This window comes from Diceros bicornis, chromosome 15 (genome assembly GCF_020826845.1).
Source record: "Diceros bicornis minor isolate mBicDic1 chromosome 15, mDicBic1.mat.cur, whole genome shotgun sequence".
NCBI lineage: Eukaryota > Metazoa > Chordata > Mammalia > Perissodactyla > Rhinocerotidae > Diceros > Diceros bicornis.
In genome coordinates this window covers 43,323,774-43,337,519 of record NC_080754.1, presented here as the reverse complement: position 1 = coordinate 43,337,519, position 13,746 = coordinate 43,323,774, and the positions used below count along the sequence as shown (strand labels likewise).

Sequence of the window (13,746 nt, the reverse complement as noted above, 5' to 3'; positions counted from 1 at the left end):
TTAATGACCATCTTGTACAATTTCTTAAAATTTAACGATTGACCCTGTGAGGAGTTCCAGGACACCACTGAACCTGAGGCCTATGGAGACTTGGGATGGAGACAGGACGAGTACCAGGGTCTCTTGCTTCACTCCAGGGAAAGATTATTCACGGTATAATTGTAGGGTGATGGATCCTGACCATCAGCTATGATTTATGAAAAGAGCCTCTAAGTGATTTTTAGATAATATTCTGAAAACACTAGATCAGTGTTTTATAGAAGGGGCCCAGAAGTTTAAGGAAATTTTATTGAGTGTCATGAGGAAGGATATTCAAAGAAAAGAGAGAATATTATATCCAAAGCTTGGTCAGAATCATTGTGCATTGCAAGCCAGAACACTTGAAAAAGATCTAGTAGGGGTAGAGAAAATTCTGAGGAGGACTGGGAAGGAAGGTAGTCAGTGAAACGACAAGGAGGTTATAATAACAGGCTGGACTGAAAAGATTAGGATGCATAGCCAGAAGCGCTAAGGTGGCATTAAAAAATACCCTTAAAATCAGGAGGGGGCTTGTGGTGAACTCAGCCCTATTCTCTGGGGACATCCCTGGAAGGGGTAAGAGGTGAATTTTGATAATTGAAAGGAAAGGCTAATTATATAACAGTGTTTGTGGTGAGAGATGAATGGGAGTATCTCTTTTAAAAGGTTTTAAAATATATTTATGAATGCCTGGTCTATAATGGACGATAAGCCTTTTGACGGCAGGGACCTCTTCATTATTTCTGACCGTGCCTAGCCCAGTGTCGTCAGTTGGTAGTGTTCAATATAACCTTGGAGAGTTTTAAGCTGGAGAAGGATAGGATCTAATATTCCCAGCACATCACTCTGGCTGCTGGGCAGAGAAGAGAGGGAAGAGTGAGAGAAAGAAGACTGTAAGGAGGCTGCTATGTGGCCATCTGGGTGAGCTTGACGGTGGCCAGGAGTAGGATGGTGTGGTGGAAATAGAGAAGAGGTAGGTTCCCAATAGGTAGGTTCCCAATAGGTAGGACTGATAGGAATTGCTCATGGGCTGGGTCGGGGTGGGATGGCAGCTGCTGAGGGAACTTCCTCCATTGTCTCTTAATCAGTTCTAGGGTCAGTTGTCAGTGCTACTCAGGGGAAAATATTCTGTATGAAGCTCAGCTAATTTTGCAGGATGTTAGTGATGTAGAATACAAATTTTCATTTAAAATTTATTTTTTCACAATTCAGTGGCTTTTATTTTATTCAGAGTTGGGCATCCATCACCACTATCTCGTTCTAGAATATTTTTATTACCCCACAACCATCACCTTCCAACTTCTCATCCCCCCAGCCTCTGGCAATCACTAATCTACTTTGTGTCGTTATGGATTTGCCTATTCAGGACATTTCGTATAAATGGAATCTTACAATACATGGTCTTTGTGGCTGGTTTTTTTTCACTTAGCATATATTTTCAAGATTAATCCATGTTGTAGCATATATCAGTACTTCATTCCTTTTTATTGCTGAATAACATTCCATTGTATGGACATACTGCATTTTATTTATCCATTTGTCATTAATGGGTATTTGGCTTGGTTCCACTTTTGGCTATTATAAATAATGCTTCTATGAATATTTGTGTATAAGTTTTTGTGTGGACACATATTTTCGTTTATCTTGGGGATCTACATAGGAGTGGAATTGCTGGGTCATATGGTAACTGTTTAACCATTTGAGGAACTGCCAAACTGTTTTCCAAAGTGGCTGCACCATTTTACATTCCTACCAGGTATAAGTTTTCAAAGACAGCTAGAAATAGCTTATAATGTGGTGCTAGGCATATGTCCAGGATCAATTGGGTTTGGGAGAAAGCAGAGGATCTGCCCTCCCCCTCCCCTGTGGCAGTTGGCGCCAAGCCGGACAGCACAGATTTGCTCATGATGTGGACTGATCTGGCACAGAGACACCTGGGCATGTCCCTGTTCAGGGTCACATTTGTACCAGATTAAGAAACGGAGCCATGCTGCTTGCATTCCATTCAAGTGCCCTTGACCACATGCCATTATGTGATGAGTTCAGGATATTGGCTATCTGGATGTAAATTTGTTAGGATGAAAACACACCACTCGGGTAAATCCTAGACATTCCTGTGCCTAATTTCATACTTGCAAATTGTTCGTCTTAAACTTTTCACTCTGCTTGCTAAGAGGTAGGAATTGTGAAATCTGACTCCTATGCTTGGGCTTACAAACTGGATTTGGTTCCTTGCTATCTTGTGTCATTGTCAATACTGCAAACTCCAGACAAGGGACAAAACCTAGGCAGATCCAGGGAGAAAGTGCTGGAGTCAGGAAACTAGGATCTTGCTCTTGTGGTAACTGTGCTGTTTGAATTTTCTTAGATTAAGCCATATTTATTAATAAACTTTTAAATTCATTTTCTAGAAGTTGCTTTTCTCTCAAACTGTTTTTATATATTACATCTGGGTTTGTCTTACAGGTAACAATTGCTTGTGATGCAGTTCTCAGCTCAAAATCTCCATACAGAAAGCAAGACCCAGACACATGGGAAAATGAATTGCCAGTCTCCAAATATGCCAATAACCTCGCCCAGTTGGACAATGGAGTCAGGATTCCTCCAAGGTGGGAGTCAGATGGCAAAATGGAACTTTACCCCCTTAAACTGGCCAAAGGAATATTTACTTTTCTACCTCTTCTCTGAATTAGCAGTTATATATTTTCTTATCAGATGCCTTTTATTAAAAATAAGCTCAAAGTTCTCTCTAAAATTATCTGTGCCTTTGTAGTAGATGCTGAACACAGCCAGCCCATGCGTCTGAGCCTGTCCCCACCCTAAGGCTTCCCGTTGCAAGCACCCGCAGCTCTTTGCTTGAGAGCTTTCTCTGGCTGGCAGAGCCAGGTAGGCTGGTGCATGGGACAGTCAGAAATGCCACAGAGTTCATACTCCCTCCTGTCCTCCTGAAACAGCCCTCAGCCAGTGACTGTGGAGTGGCTGGATAAATACCCTAGATCCCTACCCTTGTGTGGGATAACTGTCTCCTGGAGTTCCCCAGCTGGACGGAGCCCCAGTTTGTCCGTGGTGGTCATCTGCTCATTGATGTACCTTCTACTGGCTTCTTGCCCCTTCCCCTCTCACTTCCCTATGGTGCTTCCTGAGATCACCTCCCAAACAAGCCATTTGTATTCAAATCTTTGTCTCAGAGTCTGCTGCTAGGGGAACCCAACCTGCATGGTCTTTGGTTGTCACATCTTTGGCTGGAATGACCTTTGAGCTACATTAGCACCTCCTCCTCTTAGGTGCTGATTTGTTTATAGAGGGCAGGTGCTAGAGGGAAAGAGCAGATGGATTAGGAAGGTGTCCAGTCTGGTTGAACCCTGACTACAGTGAATTCCCATTCTGTGTGGGCCTAAGGAAGGCACGGTAGTTCTGGGCCTCAGTTTCTCCCTTTGACAATGGGAATGTAATACTGATGCTGAAGGGTGTTTATTAGAATTAAATGATAAAACTTCTGTAAAGCACCTGGCACATGCTTGACATTTAACCTTCAGCTAAGTGATTTCCTTTCTACTTAATTTAGATTTGCAGCGTTTTAGGGTTTTGTTTAAACTAGTTTTACTAGGTGTGGTTAATGCTGTGAAACTTTAGATGTTTATACACGTGGGATCCTTAATGGTTTAAACTTATTCAAGCTCCACTGTGCCTCACTTAGGAATTTTAAGGAAATGACCTCCCCTCCTATCCTCATGTTCTGTGCCAGTTTTCCAAAGTAAAAGGGTTATTGCAGAGGAGCTGGGAGTTGCTGGTCCCAATCTGGGAGGTGGACAGGGTACTGAGTGGTCCTGCTGCTCTGGAAGGGTTCTCTCTTATTCCATTGACCATTTTCTGTGACCCCCAACTTGAGGCTCTGTTTCCCTGGATGTTAATTTTCTAATTACCCCTTGTGCTCTTCAACGACTTTCCAGTGGTTGGAAGTGTGCCAGGTGTGACCTGCGGGAAAACCTCTGGTTGAACCTGACGGATGGCTCTGTGCTGTGTGGGAAGTGGTTCTTTGACAGCTCTGGGGGCAACGGGCATGCGCTGGAGCATTACAGAGATGTGGGCTACCCTCTAGCTGTGAAGCTGGGGACCATCACTCCCGACGGGGCAGGTGAGTGTGCCTTTAGCGACTGGGAACTTGCAGTGGCTCCTTCTTAGATTTAACCAATGCCTCGATCCCTAGGGCTGGAGGGCGTAGGCTCTAGACTCAGCCCAGGATGAATGCTGGTTCTGCTTTGTATTAGCCTTGAGGTCTTGGGCAAGTTTTCAAATCCTTCTAAGCTTCAGGTTCCTCATCTTGAGGATAATCATGGTACCTCTCTCAGAGGTTTGTTAAGGTGCATAAGCTTTTAGCCTAGTGCACACAATGAGGTCTTAATCAAAGTTAGCTGCTAGTGTTAGTATCTTTCTGTATATCTCTTGGCTGAGAGGACAGAAGCAGGAACCAGGACTTGTGAAGTGAATGTGTATAATTGAATCCACCGTTAGAATAGCAGAGAGAAACCCTAGAATTAATTATGGGGATTAGTATCATTTTAGGAACAAATGGATTCATTATGGAGAAGATGGGCTTTAAAGGACACCGTGTGTTCAGAGTCCCTGACGTCAACTGGCAGCTAGGGTGTTCGTGTGCAGCCAGGGATTAGAATTGTTCCTATTTGTACTGTCACCTTCAGAATTGTCTTTTTTTCTTTATGCTCTCACACTGTATGCTCTAAAATGTAAGCTTTTGGCCATGTTTGTGCAGTTAATTCCTTCTACCATTTTGTGAGGGAAAAGGGAAATCATATCAGGGTTAATAATGAGAGGCTTAAATATTGAGCAGTGGCCATAAGAACCCATCATCTAAAGCATCATTGAAAACATTTATCAAGCGCGGATCTGGACCAATACCTAGATCCATCTTCTCCATCTTCCCAGGCTTTAGTCTCTATTTCTTCTTTACTTTAGTGCAAGAACGTTGTCTTTGAGAAGAAATATAAAGACATTTGTCTTTTCTCTTCTCTGTTGTCTTTCTGTGCCTGAATTAGCCTGCCTCAGAGTTAGTTGGCTAGCATGTTTTCACTAAATATGATACACTTCTTGTCAACCATGCTTTTTCCATTGAACTGGTTTAGTTTCTCATTTGTTTTATGATTGAGGGCAGGCAGTTAGGTCATGTCAAGATTCTTTTGATTCACATTTTGGATAATTTTCCTGCTTCCAAAGTTAGTGGACTTATTTTACCTCATTTGAGAAAAGTAGCTCCAAGAGTCCCAGGTGCTGGTGTCAAACGTTTCCCCCCAAGTAAATAAACCTCTGCACAAGCCAGGTCAAATCCTAAGACTTCCAGGATCTGAAGAGGAAATTCAAGACATGCAGTTGGATTCAGGGTTACAGCAGGGTGCTTCCAGGTCATTGCTGTGTTGAATGACTGCCGTATCAGGCACCCATCCTTTTCCTTTTAGGGGCTACAGAGAGAAGGATTTGCACTGTAGGAATTCTATTGGGTAAAATTGCAAGGGGAGAATAATTCGAATATTTCTACTTTCTATGCTGTCTTATGTAGTGCTTTGATAAGACCAGTTATTAGAAGTCCAGCTCTCAGAACAACTTGTCCAAGACTACAACCATTGGTATATATGGCTTAGAATTATTTGAAGGCAAGGCTATGTCTTACCTTACGCATCTTTGGGTTCCATACAAACTCTTATACGTAATAGGTACAAATACTTTTGTTAAATGAACCAACTTGTATATAAGTATGTAAATAATTAGATTCTATTTAAACATATGCTAATAATAAAGGCATGGGTTAATTCTGTTCTCTATGTATGTTTAATTTTCCAGAGGCCTTTTTTCTAGTGGGAAACATTTTCAAACGGCAACTTAGAGTCCATCTAAAGTTTCTTTCCTTTCAACTTGAGGAAGGAGTTTTATATTTGCCCCTTGATTATTCAAGAAGCAGATGTTCAATGTAACATATTTAGAAAACAGAGAGCAAAGTTTAGAGAAGTAAATAAGTAAAAATCACTAGTAATACCACCCTCTAGACAAATTACTTCTAACAATTCGTGTATTTCCTTTCAGTCTTTTTTCTTTTTTAAGGGCTTGATCAGTTCTTATACAGACAACCCCACCCACACACACAGTTTTACAAAAACTGTATCACACTGTATAAAGCTTTATTCTTTATTTTTCTCTATTTAATATTAATTATATTTCTGTGTTATTAAATATTATTCATGATAGTTTCATAAATCATTTCACTATTCCCCTGTGAGTTTTTAGCAATTTTTTTTTTGCCAGTCTGATGAAAATCCTTGTACATATTCAAATCTTTGGGTGTTTGTCTAATGATTTCTTTAGGATAAATTCCTACAACCAAAGGCCTGAACCTTTTAAATTTTCAATTTCTCTTTTAAACAGTTGTAGTAATTTACTTTCCCACCAGCTGTGTATGAGAATACCCATTTCAACAAATCTTTGGCAACTTTGAGTATTAAAACTTTTTAAAAACCTTTGCTAATGTGGTATCTTGTTTTAATTTGCTTGACTAGTGAGGCTGAATATTTTTCATGGTATTCTTGGTCATTCATAGTTCTTTTTGTGAATTTCTTTGGCTGATTTTCTGGTACCTGTTATGGATTGGTGTTTTTCTTATTGGTTTTTAAGAATTCTTTCGCTATTAAGAATATTGATCTGTTATCTGCCGTAAAGTTTTTTTTTTTAATAAAGAAGGAAGAACTTTTTTTTTTTTTGTGAGGAAGATCAGCCCTGAGCTAACATCCATACTAATCCTCCTCTTTTTGCTGAGGAAGACCAGCTCTGAGCTAACGTCTATTGCCAATCCTCCTCCTTTTTTTCCCCCAAAGCCCCAGTAGATCATAGTATGTCATAGTTGCACATCCTTCTAGTTGCTGTATGTGGGATGCGGCCTCAGCATGGCCGGAGGAGCAGTGCCTCGGTGTGCACCCGGGATCCGAACCCGGGCAGCCAGTAGCGGAGCGTACGCACTTAACCGCTAAGCCACGGGGCCGGCCCAAGAAGGGAGAACTTTTAAGGTTTTTCTTATCATATTTGAATAAATGAGAGTATTTGAATAAATACTCCTGTTTCAGTCATAGAAAGCATAAAACTTGGCAATAGCAGTGCTGACTATACATCCCCTAATAAGGGTTATTGTATTCATTTAGCTGAAATAATGTTCATTTTTTGAAAAAAGATCAGAATTTGATTCCTTTTTATATTATGCAGAGTGGGTTTTAACACAAATGATTATTTTCAGTCTAATTACCATTTCATATTAGTTTATGGGATGCATCAATTCTACTTTAGTTTCTTTTAAATCTGTTTAATAGATTGCTAGCTGTAACACTGATTATTTAAACAGATAAGTTAATGAAAACGTGTGTAAAGTTTCCTTAAATATCTGATGATGAGCCTTGTGGACACTGAGGCTCAGGAGGACAGGGTGCCCTCTGTCTGGGGCAGGGTGGCCACCTCCTGGTGAAGGTACCACTGTAGAGGGTCCCATCTTCTATTCTCGCTAGGCTCACTGAGGCTAATTCAGCTCACCAGAGGCAAAGTCTCAAAGTCAGAGTGTTTATTTTTCAGTTTATAATGAGAACCACAACTGCCTGTAAGTGGGATGTTTATGTCAGCTTGACCAGTACATTCCTTCCCTGTGGGAAGCTGAATTATATTTAGAATATTGCTTAGTGAACATGGAATCCAGGCAGATTGTGGACTCAAATATTTAGTGGTAGTGTGATCCGATCATCCTGGATTCCTTCTCCCTGAGAAGGATATACCTGTTCAGTGAGAAACTCATACTCATCTAGAGGTCTCAAATTAGAATTAGTTCTTCCAAGATGGTCCCCCATCTTGGATGGTCCCCCAAGCTAGGCCATTGTACTGGCATGCATAGTAAAGATGGGCCCCATATCAAATTCCCCTCTGGGTCCCCATGGGAACAGCAACAAACAAACCAAGAAACAGATCTCCATACAAACAAATGAAAAGCTTTCCTCTGTGGGAGGAGACATTGGTTTGGCCAAGCAAGGTTGAGGTTCTTGGTGGGAAGGGAGTTAGGAGGGATGGAGGCAGGAGAGGGTGTTTTATTCTTCCATTATGGAAACTAGTTTACCTAAGAAGATGTCTCAATGCCTCGGTGATTGCAGGAGAGTCTTCCAGAGATGCCCAGTGGAGCTGTGAAATTGCCTATCCCACAGCTGTGGATTGCCTGCCCCTGCACCCGGTCAATAGCATCTCAGGGTGGTCTTTCTTCTTTGGTTATGTGCACCCTTGACTTGGGCATAAGCTCCCTTGAATTTCTCATAGCCCAGGATTTGGAATCAAGGCACGGACTACTTCATTTTAATTTTGACTTGGCTTCTGCCCCTCCTGTGTGCCTCTGCAGCACCTCGTGCTACTCCATCGTAGCACTTTTCAGAAGATCCTGTAACTGTTTGTTTAATGGTGGTCACTTCAGACAGCAGGGCCTGAGTGCCACGTTTGTTGTAGTCTATTATATCCAGTATAGCCCCTCACACAAAGTAGGTGTTCAGTAAATACTTGTCGAGTAAACATATGGAGGAAGACACACCAACAAAATTTGCTCCCCAGATTCACCTTTTAAAAATTTTATTGACGTCTTTTTACTCTTACTTGTTTTCCTTTCCTGACTAAAGTCTAGGTTTTGTCTGTCCTGGAATTTATACTCACTAGCTGATGGTACATACCTCTGACCTCATTCATTTTTTGTTTATTTTTCTGGTAATTGCTGGAGAATTCTCTCATTTCTCTTCTTTCCCTGTGTGTGGCAGATGGTCTGTTAGGCACACAAATATGAACTCATGGTGGAGAGATGTGGTTTGGGTGGACGGACCAGCACTTACTCTGGAAGAGCCTTTCCTCATCCTTTCCTCTCTGACTTATGACTTGGTGTTTGACCAAAAGTTCTGTTTTTCTCTCCACTTGAGCTGTGAGAACAGAGCAGCAAAGCCAGCTCTCCTGGTTTCATTTCTTTTCCTAAACACAAGACTTGTTGAGGTACGTCTTTGTGTCTCTCTCCCCTCTGCTTTCCTGTGTGGGAATCTGAGGGCAGGATTTGGACTTCTGCCATTTTCTGGGGCTTAGGAAGAGATTCTAAAGTCACATGACTAAACCATAGCCAAGAAGATGTCTGTTGAGGTCCTACCAAACCAGCATTTCTTCTAAGACAATTTGAAATAGTAAAATTTAAATATGTGAGGGCAGACCTTGCTTATCTTATTTAACATCGTATCCTCAGTATCTGTATACATTTGGTGTTCAGTAAATATTTGTCGAGTACAATGAATGTATGAGTGAATGAATGAATGAGTGAGTGAGTTAATCCATGTGGATGAAGAAGGAAGACCAGTGGTACACTAGACCTAATGGCATTCCATCCGATAGAATCATTTTAATCTTTAGGAATTACTTACAAAACATTTTTTTCGGTCAAAATATAATAAATTTGGAAAAAAGAGAAAATCAAAAAAACAAAAAATAAATCTTCGCATTCAGAGATATGAAATTATTACCATTTTCATATAATTCCTTACAGATTCTCTGTCTTGGTCTCAGTCTTAGTCTCCATCTCTATTCTCTAACTTTTTCTTTAGTTAATTTGGGAACTTATTGCATCTACTGATTTCTAACACGCTTGTCTCATCAATGGGTTCTTCATGCTCTAAAACTTTTCTTTTATCTTTTCCCTTGTATGGATCTCTCCGTACTCTCTATGGTTTAACTAGTCATTTAACTTGAAATGAAACAATGACTGGTTTCCTTCTAAAGTGAATGTAGTTACTCACGAAATGCTGGTTGGACTATTATTGAGTGTGTCCTTCTGTGAACTTCCTAACTGTGCTTCTTGCCTCCAAGTTTTAAGCCAGGTTGGGGGTTGGGGAGGGTGATAATTGTCAGGCAATGCTGCAATAGTTTCTGAGCTAGGACTTGACTTTGCTAAGCTGAGGTTGGAGATGAATGAATTTCCCAATGAAAAGTGCGTAAGGAAGTATTTTCAGCCCCTGAGTCTACTTCAAATTTTTTTCTATGACTACAGGTCATTTATAAATTCATCATGATTGCCAAGTTTAAGGATCACTGTTCATTTTTAGATTTCATGTGCGTTACTCACCAAACTGTTGTTGTCATTGGGATAAGAAATAACTATTGTGTCTGACCGAATCATGTTGTATCTTTGGAGCAGTTAATGACTAGAAATAGGAAATGTTAATTTCTCAATGCGGAAGAACCTAATGGGTTAAGAACCATAGCGTGCTGCATGATTTTCGCTTGTTTCAAAATCCTAGGCCAATGCCAATGGTGCAGTTCTAGCAATTTTATTATTTTCTAATAGAGCTCTGATAATTAGAGGCTTAAAGTCTTAAGTGTCCAAAACTATCTCACTATTTAATAATAACCAAAGTTAAAGTGCCTAGGAAGTGTCCTTTTCACCTTCCAGCCAGTATTTGAGTGGTATTTTTCTGTCACTTGTCATAGATTGAAAATATTGTTGATATATTTGTTTCAAGTTATTAGTTCAAAGATTTTTGATGTTTTTTTTTAGTGTTTAAACTTTTTAGAAATTTTTTCTTAACTGGGCTGTGGATTTTGTCTTTTGTTTCTGCTTTTGAGAGCACTGAATTATATTTTAAAAGGAATGTAGACGAAGGCTGCTGTCCACTAGTTAAAATGGGCCCCTAGGGGAAGAAGGGTAGAGGAGAAAGCTATCCATGTTTAATCTATTCTATATATAATAGAAAGGCTGACTTCCTTTGAGTGGCAGTGAGTCTCCTCATATCTGGGTTTGGGTCAGAGGGTTACCGTTGTTCTTGTATATTACTTTTTTCTTTTTTTAACTCCTGCTGATGTTCCAAAGAGCAGGAAACTGCTTGGACAGTCTATCTTTTACTATCCTAAAGAATGATACCTTAAGCAAGCCCTGATGGCCTAGTGATTAAAGTTCAGCGCTCTCACCGCTTCAGCAGCCTGGGTTTGTTTCCTGGTCACAGAACCATACCCCCCGTCTGTCAGTAGCCATGCTGTGGTGGCGGCTCATGTAGAAGAACTAGAAGGACTTACAACTAGGATATACAACCATGCACTGGGGCTTTGGGGAGGGGAAAAAAAAAGGAAGATTGGTAACAGATGTTAGCTCAGGGCAAATCTTAAAAAAAAAAAGAGAATGATATCTTCATATCTATTTTCCTTGTAATAGGTTTTGTTTTTCAAATTTAAGAGTGAAGAAATTGTGGGTTGTGTTTTTGTTTTTGTTTTTTCTTTGGTGAGGAAGATTAGCCCTGAGCTAATATCTGTTGCCAATCCTCCTCTTTTTGCTCAGGAAGATTGGCCCTGGGCTAACATCTGTGCCCATCTTCCTCTACTTCATATGGGATGCCACCACAGCATGGCTTTGATAAGTGGTGCATGGGTCCGTGCCTGGGATCTGAACCTGCCAATTCTGGGCCGCCGAAATGGAGCGCGTGAACTTAACCACTACGCCACAGGCCAGCCCCAGAAAATGTAGGTTTTGCCTCTCCGTTCCTGTTAAGGACCTAGGATGGTGCTTCACCAAGTCTATTAGTCTCCTGAGAGATCCATGGCAATAGTTGGGTGTAAAGGAGAAAGGCCTGGGCCGGGAGTCAGAATACCTGGCTTCTAGGCCACCTATTAGGTTTGAGGCAAATGATTGAACCTTTCTGAGCCTCTTTTCCTCATCTGCAAAATAGGCCTGATGATGTCTGTTCCCTCTCCCACATTGCATTGCTGTGTGAGGACGGATAAGGCAGTAATTCAGATAGCTTTGAAAACTCTAAGCATTGCTTCTGGGGATCTCATTAAAATGCAGATCCTCATTCAGTAGGTCTGGGGTAGGGCCTGGGTTCTGCATTTCTAACATGCTTACTGCTGCTTAAGTCTAGACACCACACTTTGAGAAGCCAGGTTTGGTCTAAAGCATTCTGTTGTCAGGCATATTAGGATCCTGAGGAGAGAAGCTGCCCGCCTCAGCACACAGCTTCCCAACGCTAGTGTGCCACGAATGGGTTACCAAGGAGGCCAAGATGCCCATCTCTCAAGTCCTGGGGCAGGGGGCAGGGTCTGGGGCGGCTGGAGCCTCCTGAGTTACCCTGCTGTGCCAGACGCACCATCATTTTCTGTGTGTGCTACGAGGTGGACACGTTTGGGAAGCACTACACCGTCTTCACCACTCCCTCACCAGCTCTGTGAGATGTGAACGCTGAGGTAGGAAGGAGGGCTGAGGGGCAGGTGGAGGTGGACGTTGGTGAGCTGATAGGTCTGAGACTATAGAGGGCTCCGCAGGCAGCATTTTGCTTTCTCTGGACCTAAAACCCCAGTCCAGCCATTCAGCTGCCCCTGAGGGCCTGTGTGTTCCCTCTGTTCCCTCCTAGGTTCTCCCTGCCATGGGCAGACAGTGTCACCGCTCTCCTCCCTCACCCTTCCCACCTCCTGAACTTTCAGTTATGCCGCTGTGGTTTTGGTTAGAAAGATCAAGTGTTAAGCATTTACATTTGTCTAATTTTAACTTATTTTAACTTTAGACACTGCTCTTTTATTTTCTTGTTTCAGAAAACTTTTTTTATTTCTTTTTGAAATGTCAAAAGAATTGATATATGGGTATATTTACAAAAAATACCTATTTATTATGTTTATTGTTTGTCATCTGTCTTTCTTCCAGTTGAATGTAACTCACAAAACGTTTCTGTTGGTTTTGTTCATTGGTGCATCTCAAGCCTGATGCATAATAGGAGCTCGATAAATATATGTTGACTGTTGAATGACTTGATTATGGATCTCAGTACTTCTTCTTTCTTCCCCCTCTAGATGTTTATTCTTTTCAAGAAGAGGAACCTGTTTTGGATCCTCATTTGGCTAAGCACTTAGCACATTTTGGAATTGATATGCTTCACATGCATGGGGTGAGAAGGTCTACTTTTGTCTATTCCCACCTTGTGGGGAGGAAACTGTTGGGTTTATTTAATATTTAATTTCTATAACACGAATCTTCACTTTGTAGGTTTTAGGTTTTAATGTTTGCATTTACATCTTGAATTTAATTAATTAGAGTTTCCTTTTGGTTACCAGCTTAGATTTTTTTTATGTTATAATACAAATGGCACCTTATCAAGTACCATTTTGTTTTAGTTGGAGTTTACGTGCAAAATTTCTGTCTCCTTGGATGGAGAGTTGCATGCATCACTCTTTGTTCACTAAAGCGAGAAGGTACGGGAAGATGACCTTTAAAATGATCTGTGGCCAACATCACCTTAATTAATTCAGGAAGGGAAGCAGAGCTCCTGGGGGGTGGAAAGAAAGCCAATGTATTATTGTTGATGGAAAAGCTTTGCTTCATTTAATATTGTGTTTTCAAGTTGATATCCTGACTATGTAAGATTTGTCCCTGTGAGGAGCTAGTTAAATGTGCCTGCTCTGTTTTTGCCCTCTCCTCCCAGCCCAGCCGTCTCCCTCTCCTCATGTTCTCCTCTTTCTCACTCATGTCGCTCTTTAACTTACTTTCTCTGCTCTTCTTTAGACTTTCCTCCTATTTCCAGGCACTCCCGAGCTCCATGGTTTTATTCCCCTTTCCTCTCCCACCTCTTTCTTTGCTGTGTTTTGTCTTCTTTTGAAATTACTCTACTTGCTTCTTTTTTTTGGTTCCTATTTGTCTTTCTT

The 13,746-nt window shown here is 41.1% G+C and overlaps 1 protein-coding gene across 2 annotated transcripts in view; it reads left to right on the top strand.

Annotated features, from left to right (window-relative positions):
• Positions 1 to 13,746, top strand: part of USP13 (ubiquitin specific peptidase 13) — a 110,493-nt gene that overhangs the window by 43,019 nt on the left and 53,728 nt on the right. For both annotated transcript variants that reach the window (XM_058556295.1, XM_058556296.1), the window contains 3 exons: positions 2,485 to 2,627; positions 3,969 to 4,153; positions 12,898 to 12,992. In XM_058556295.1, the coding sequence (XP_058412278.1) occupies positions 2,485 to 2,627; positions 3,969 to 4,153; positions 12,898 to 12,992 (423 nt within the window). The remainder of the gene's footprint in view (positions 1 to 2,484; positions 2,628 to 3,968; positions 4,154 to 12,897; positions 12,993 to 13,746) is intronic.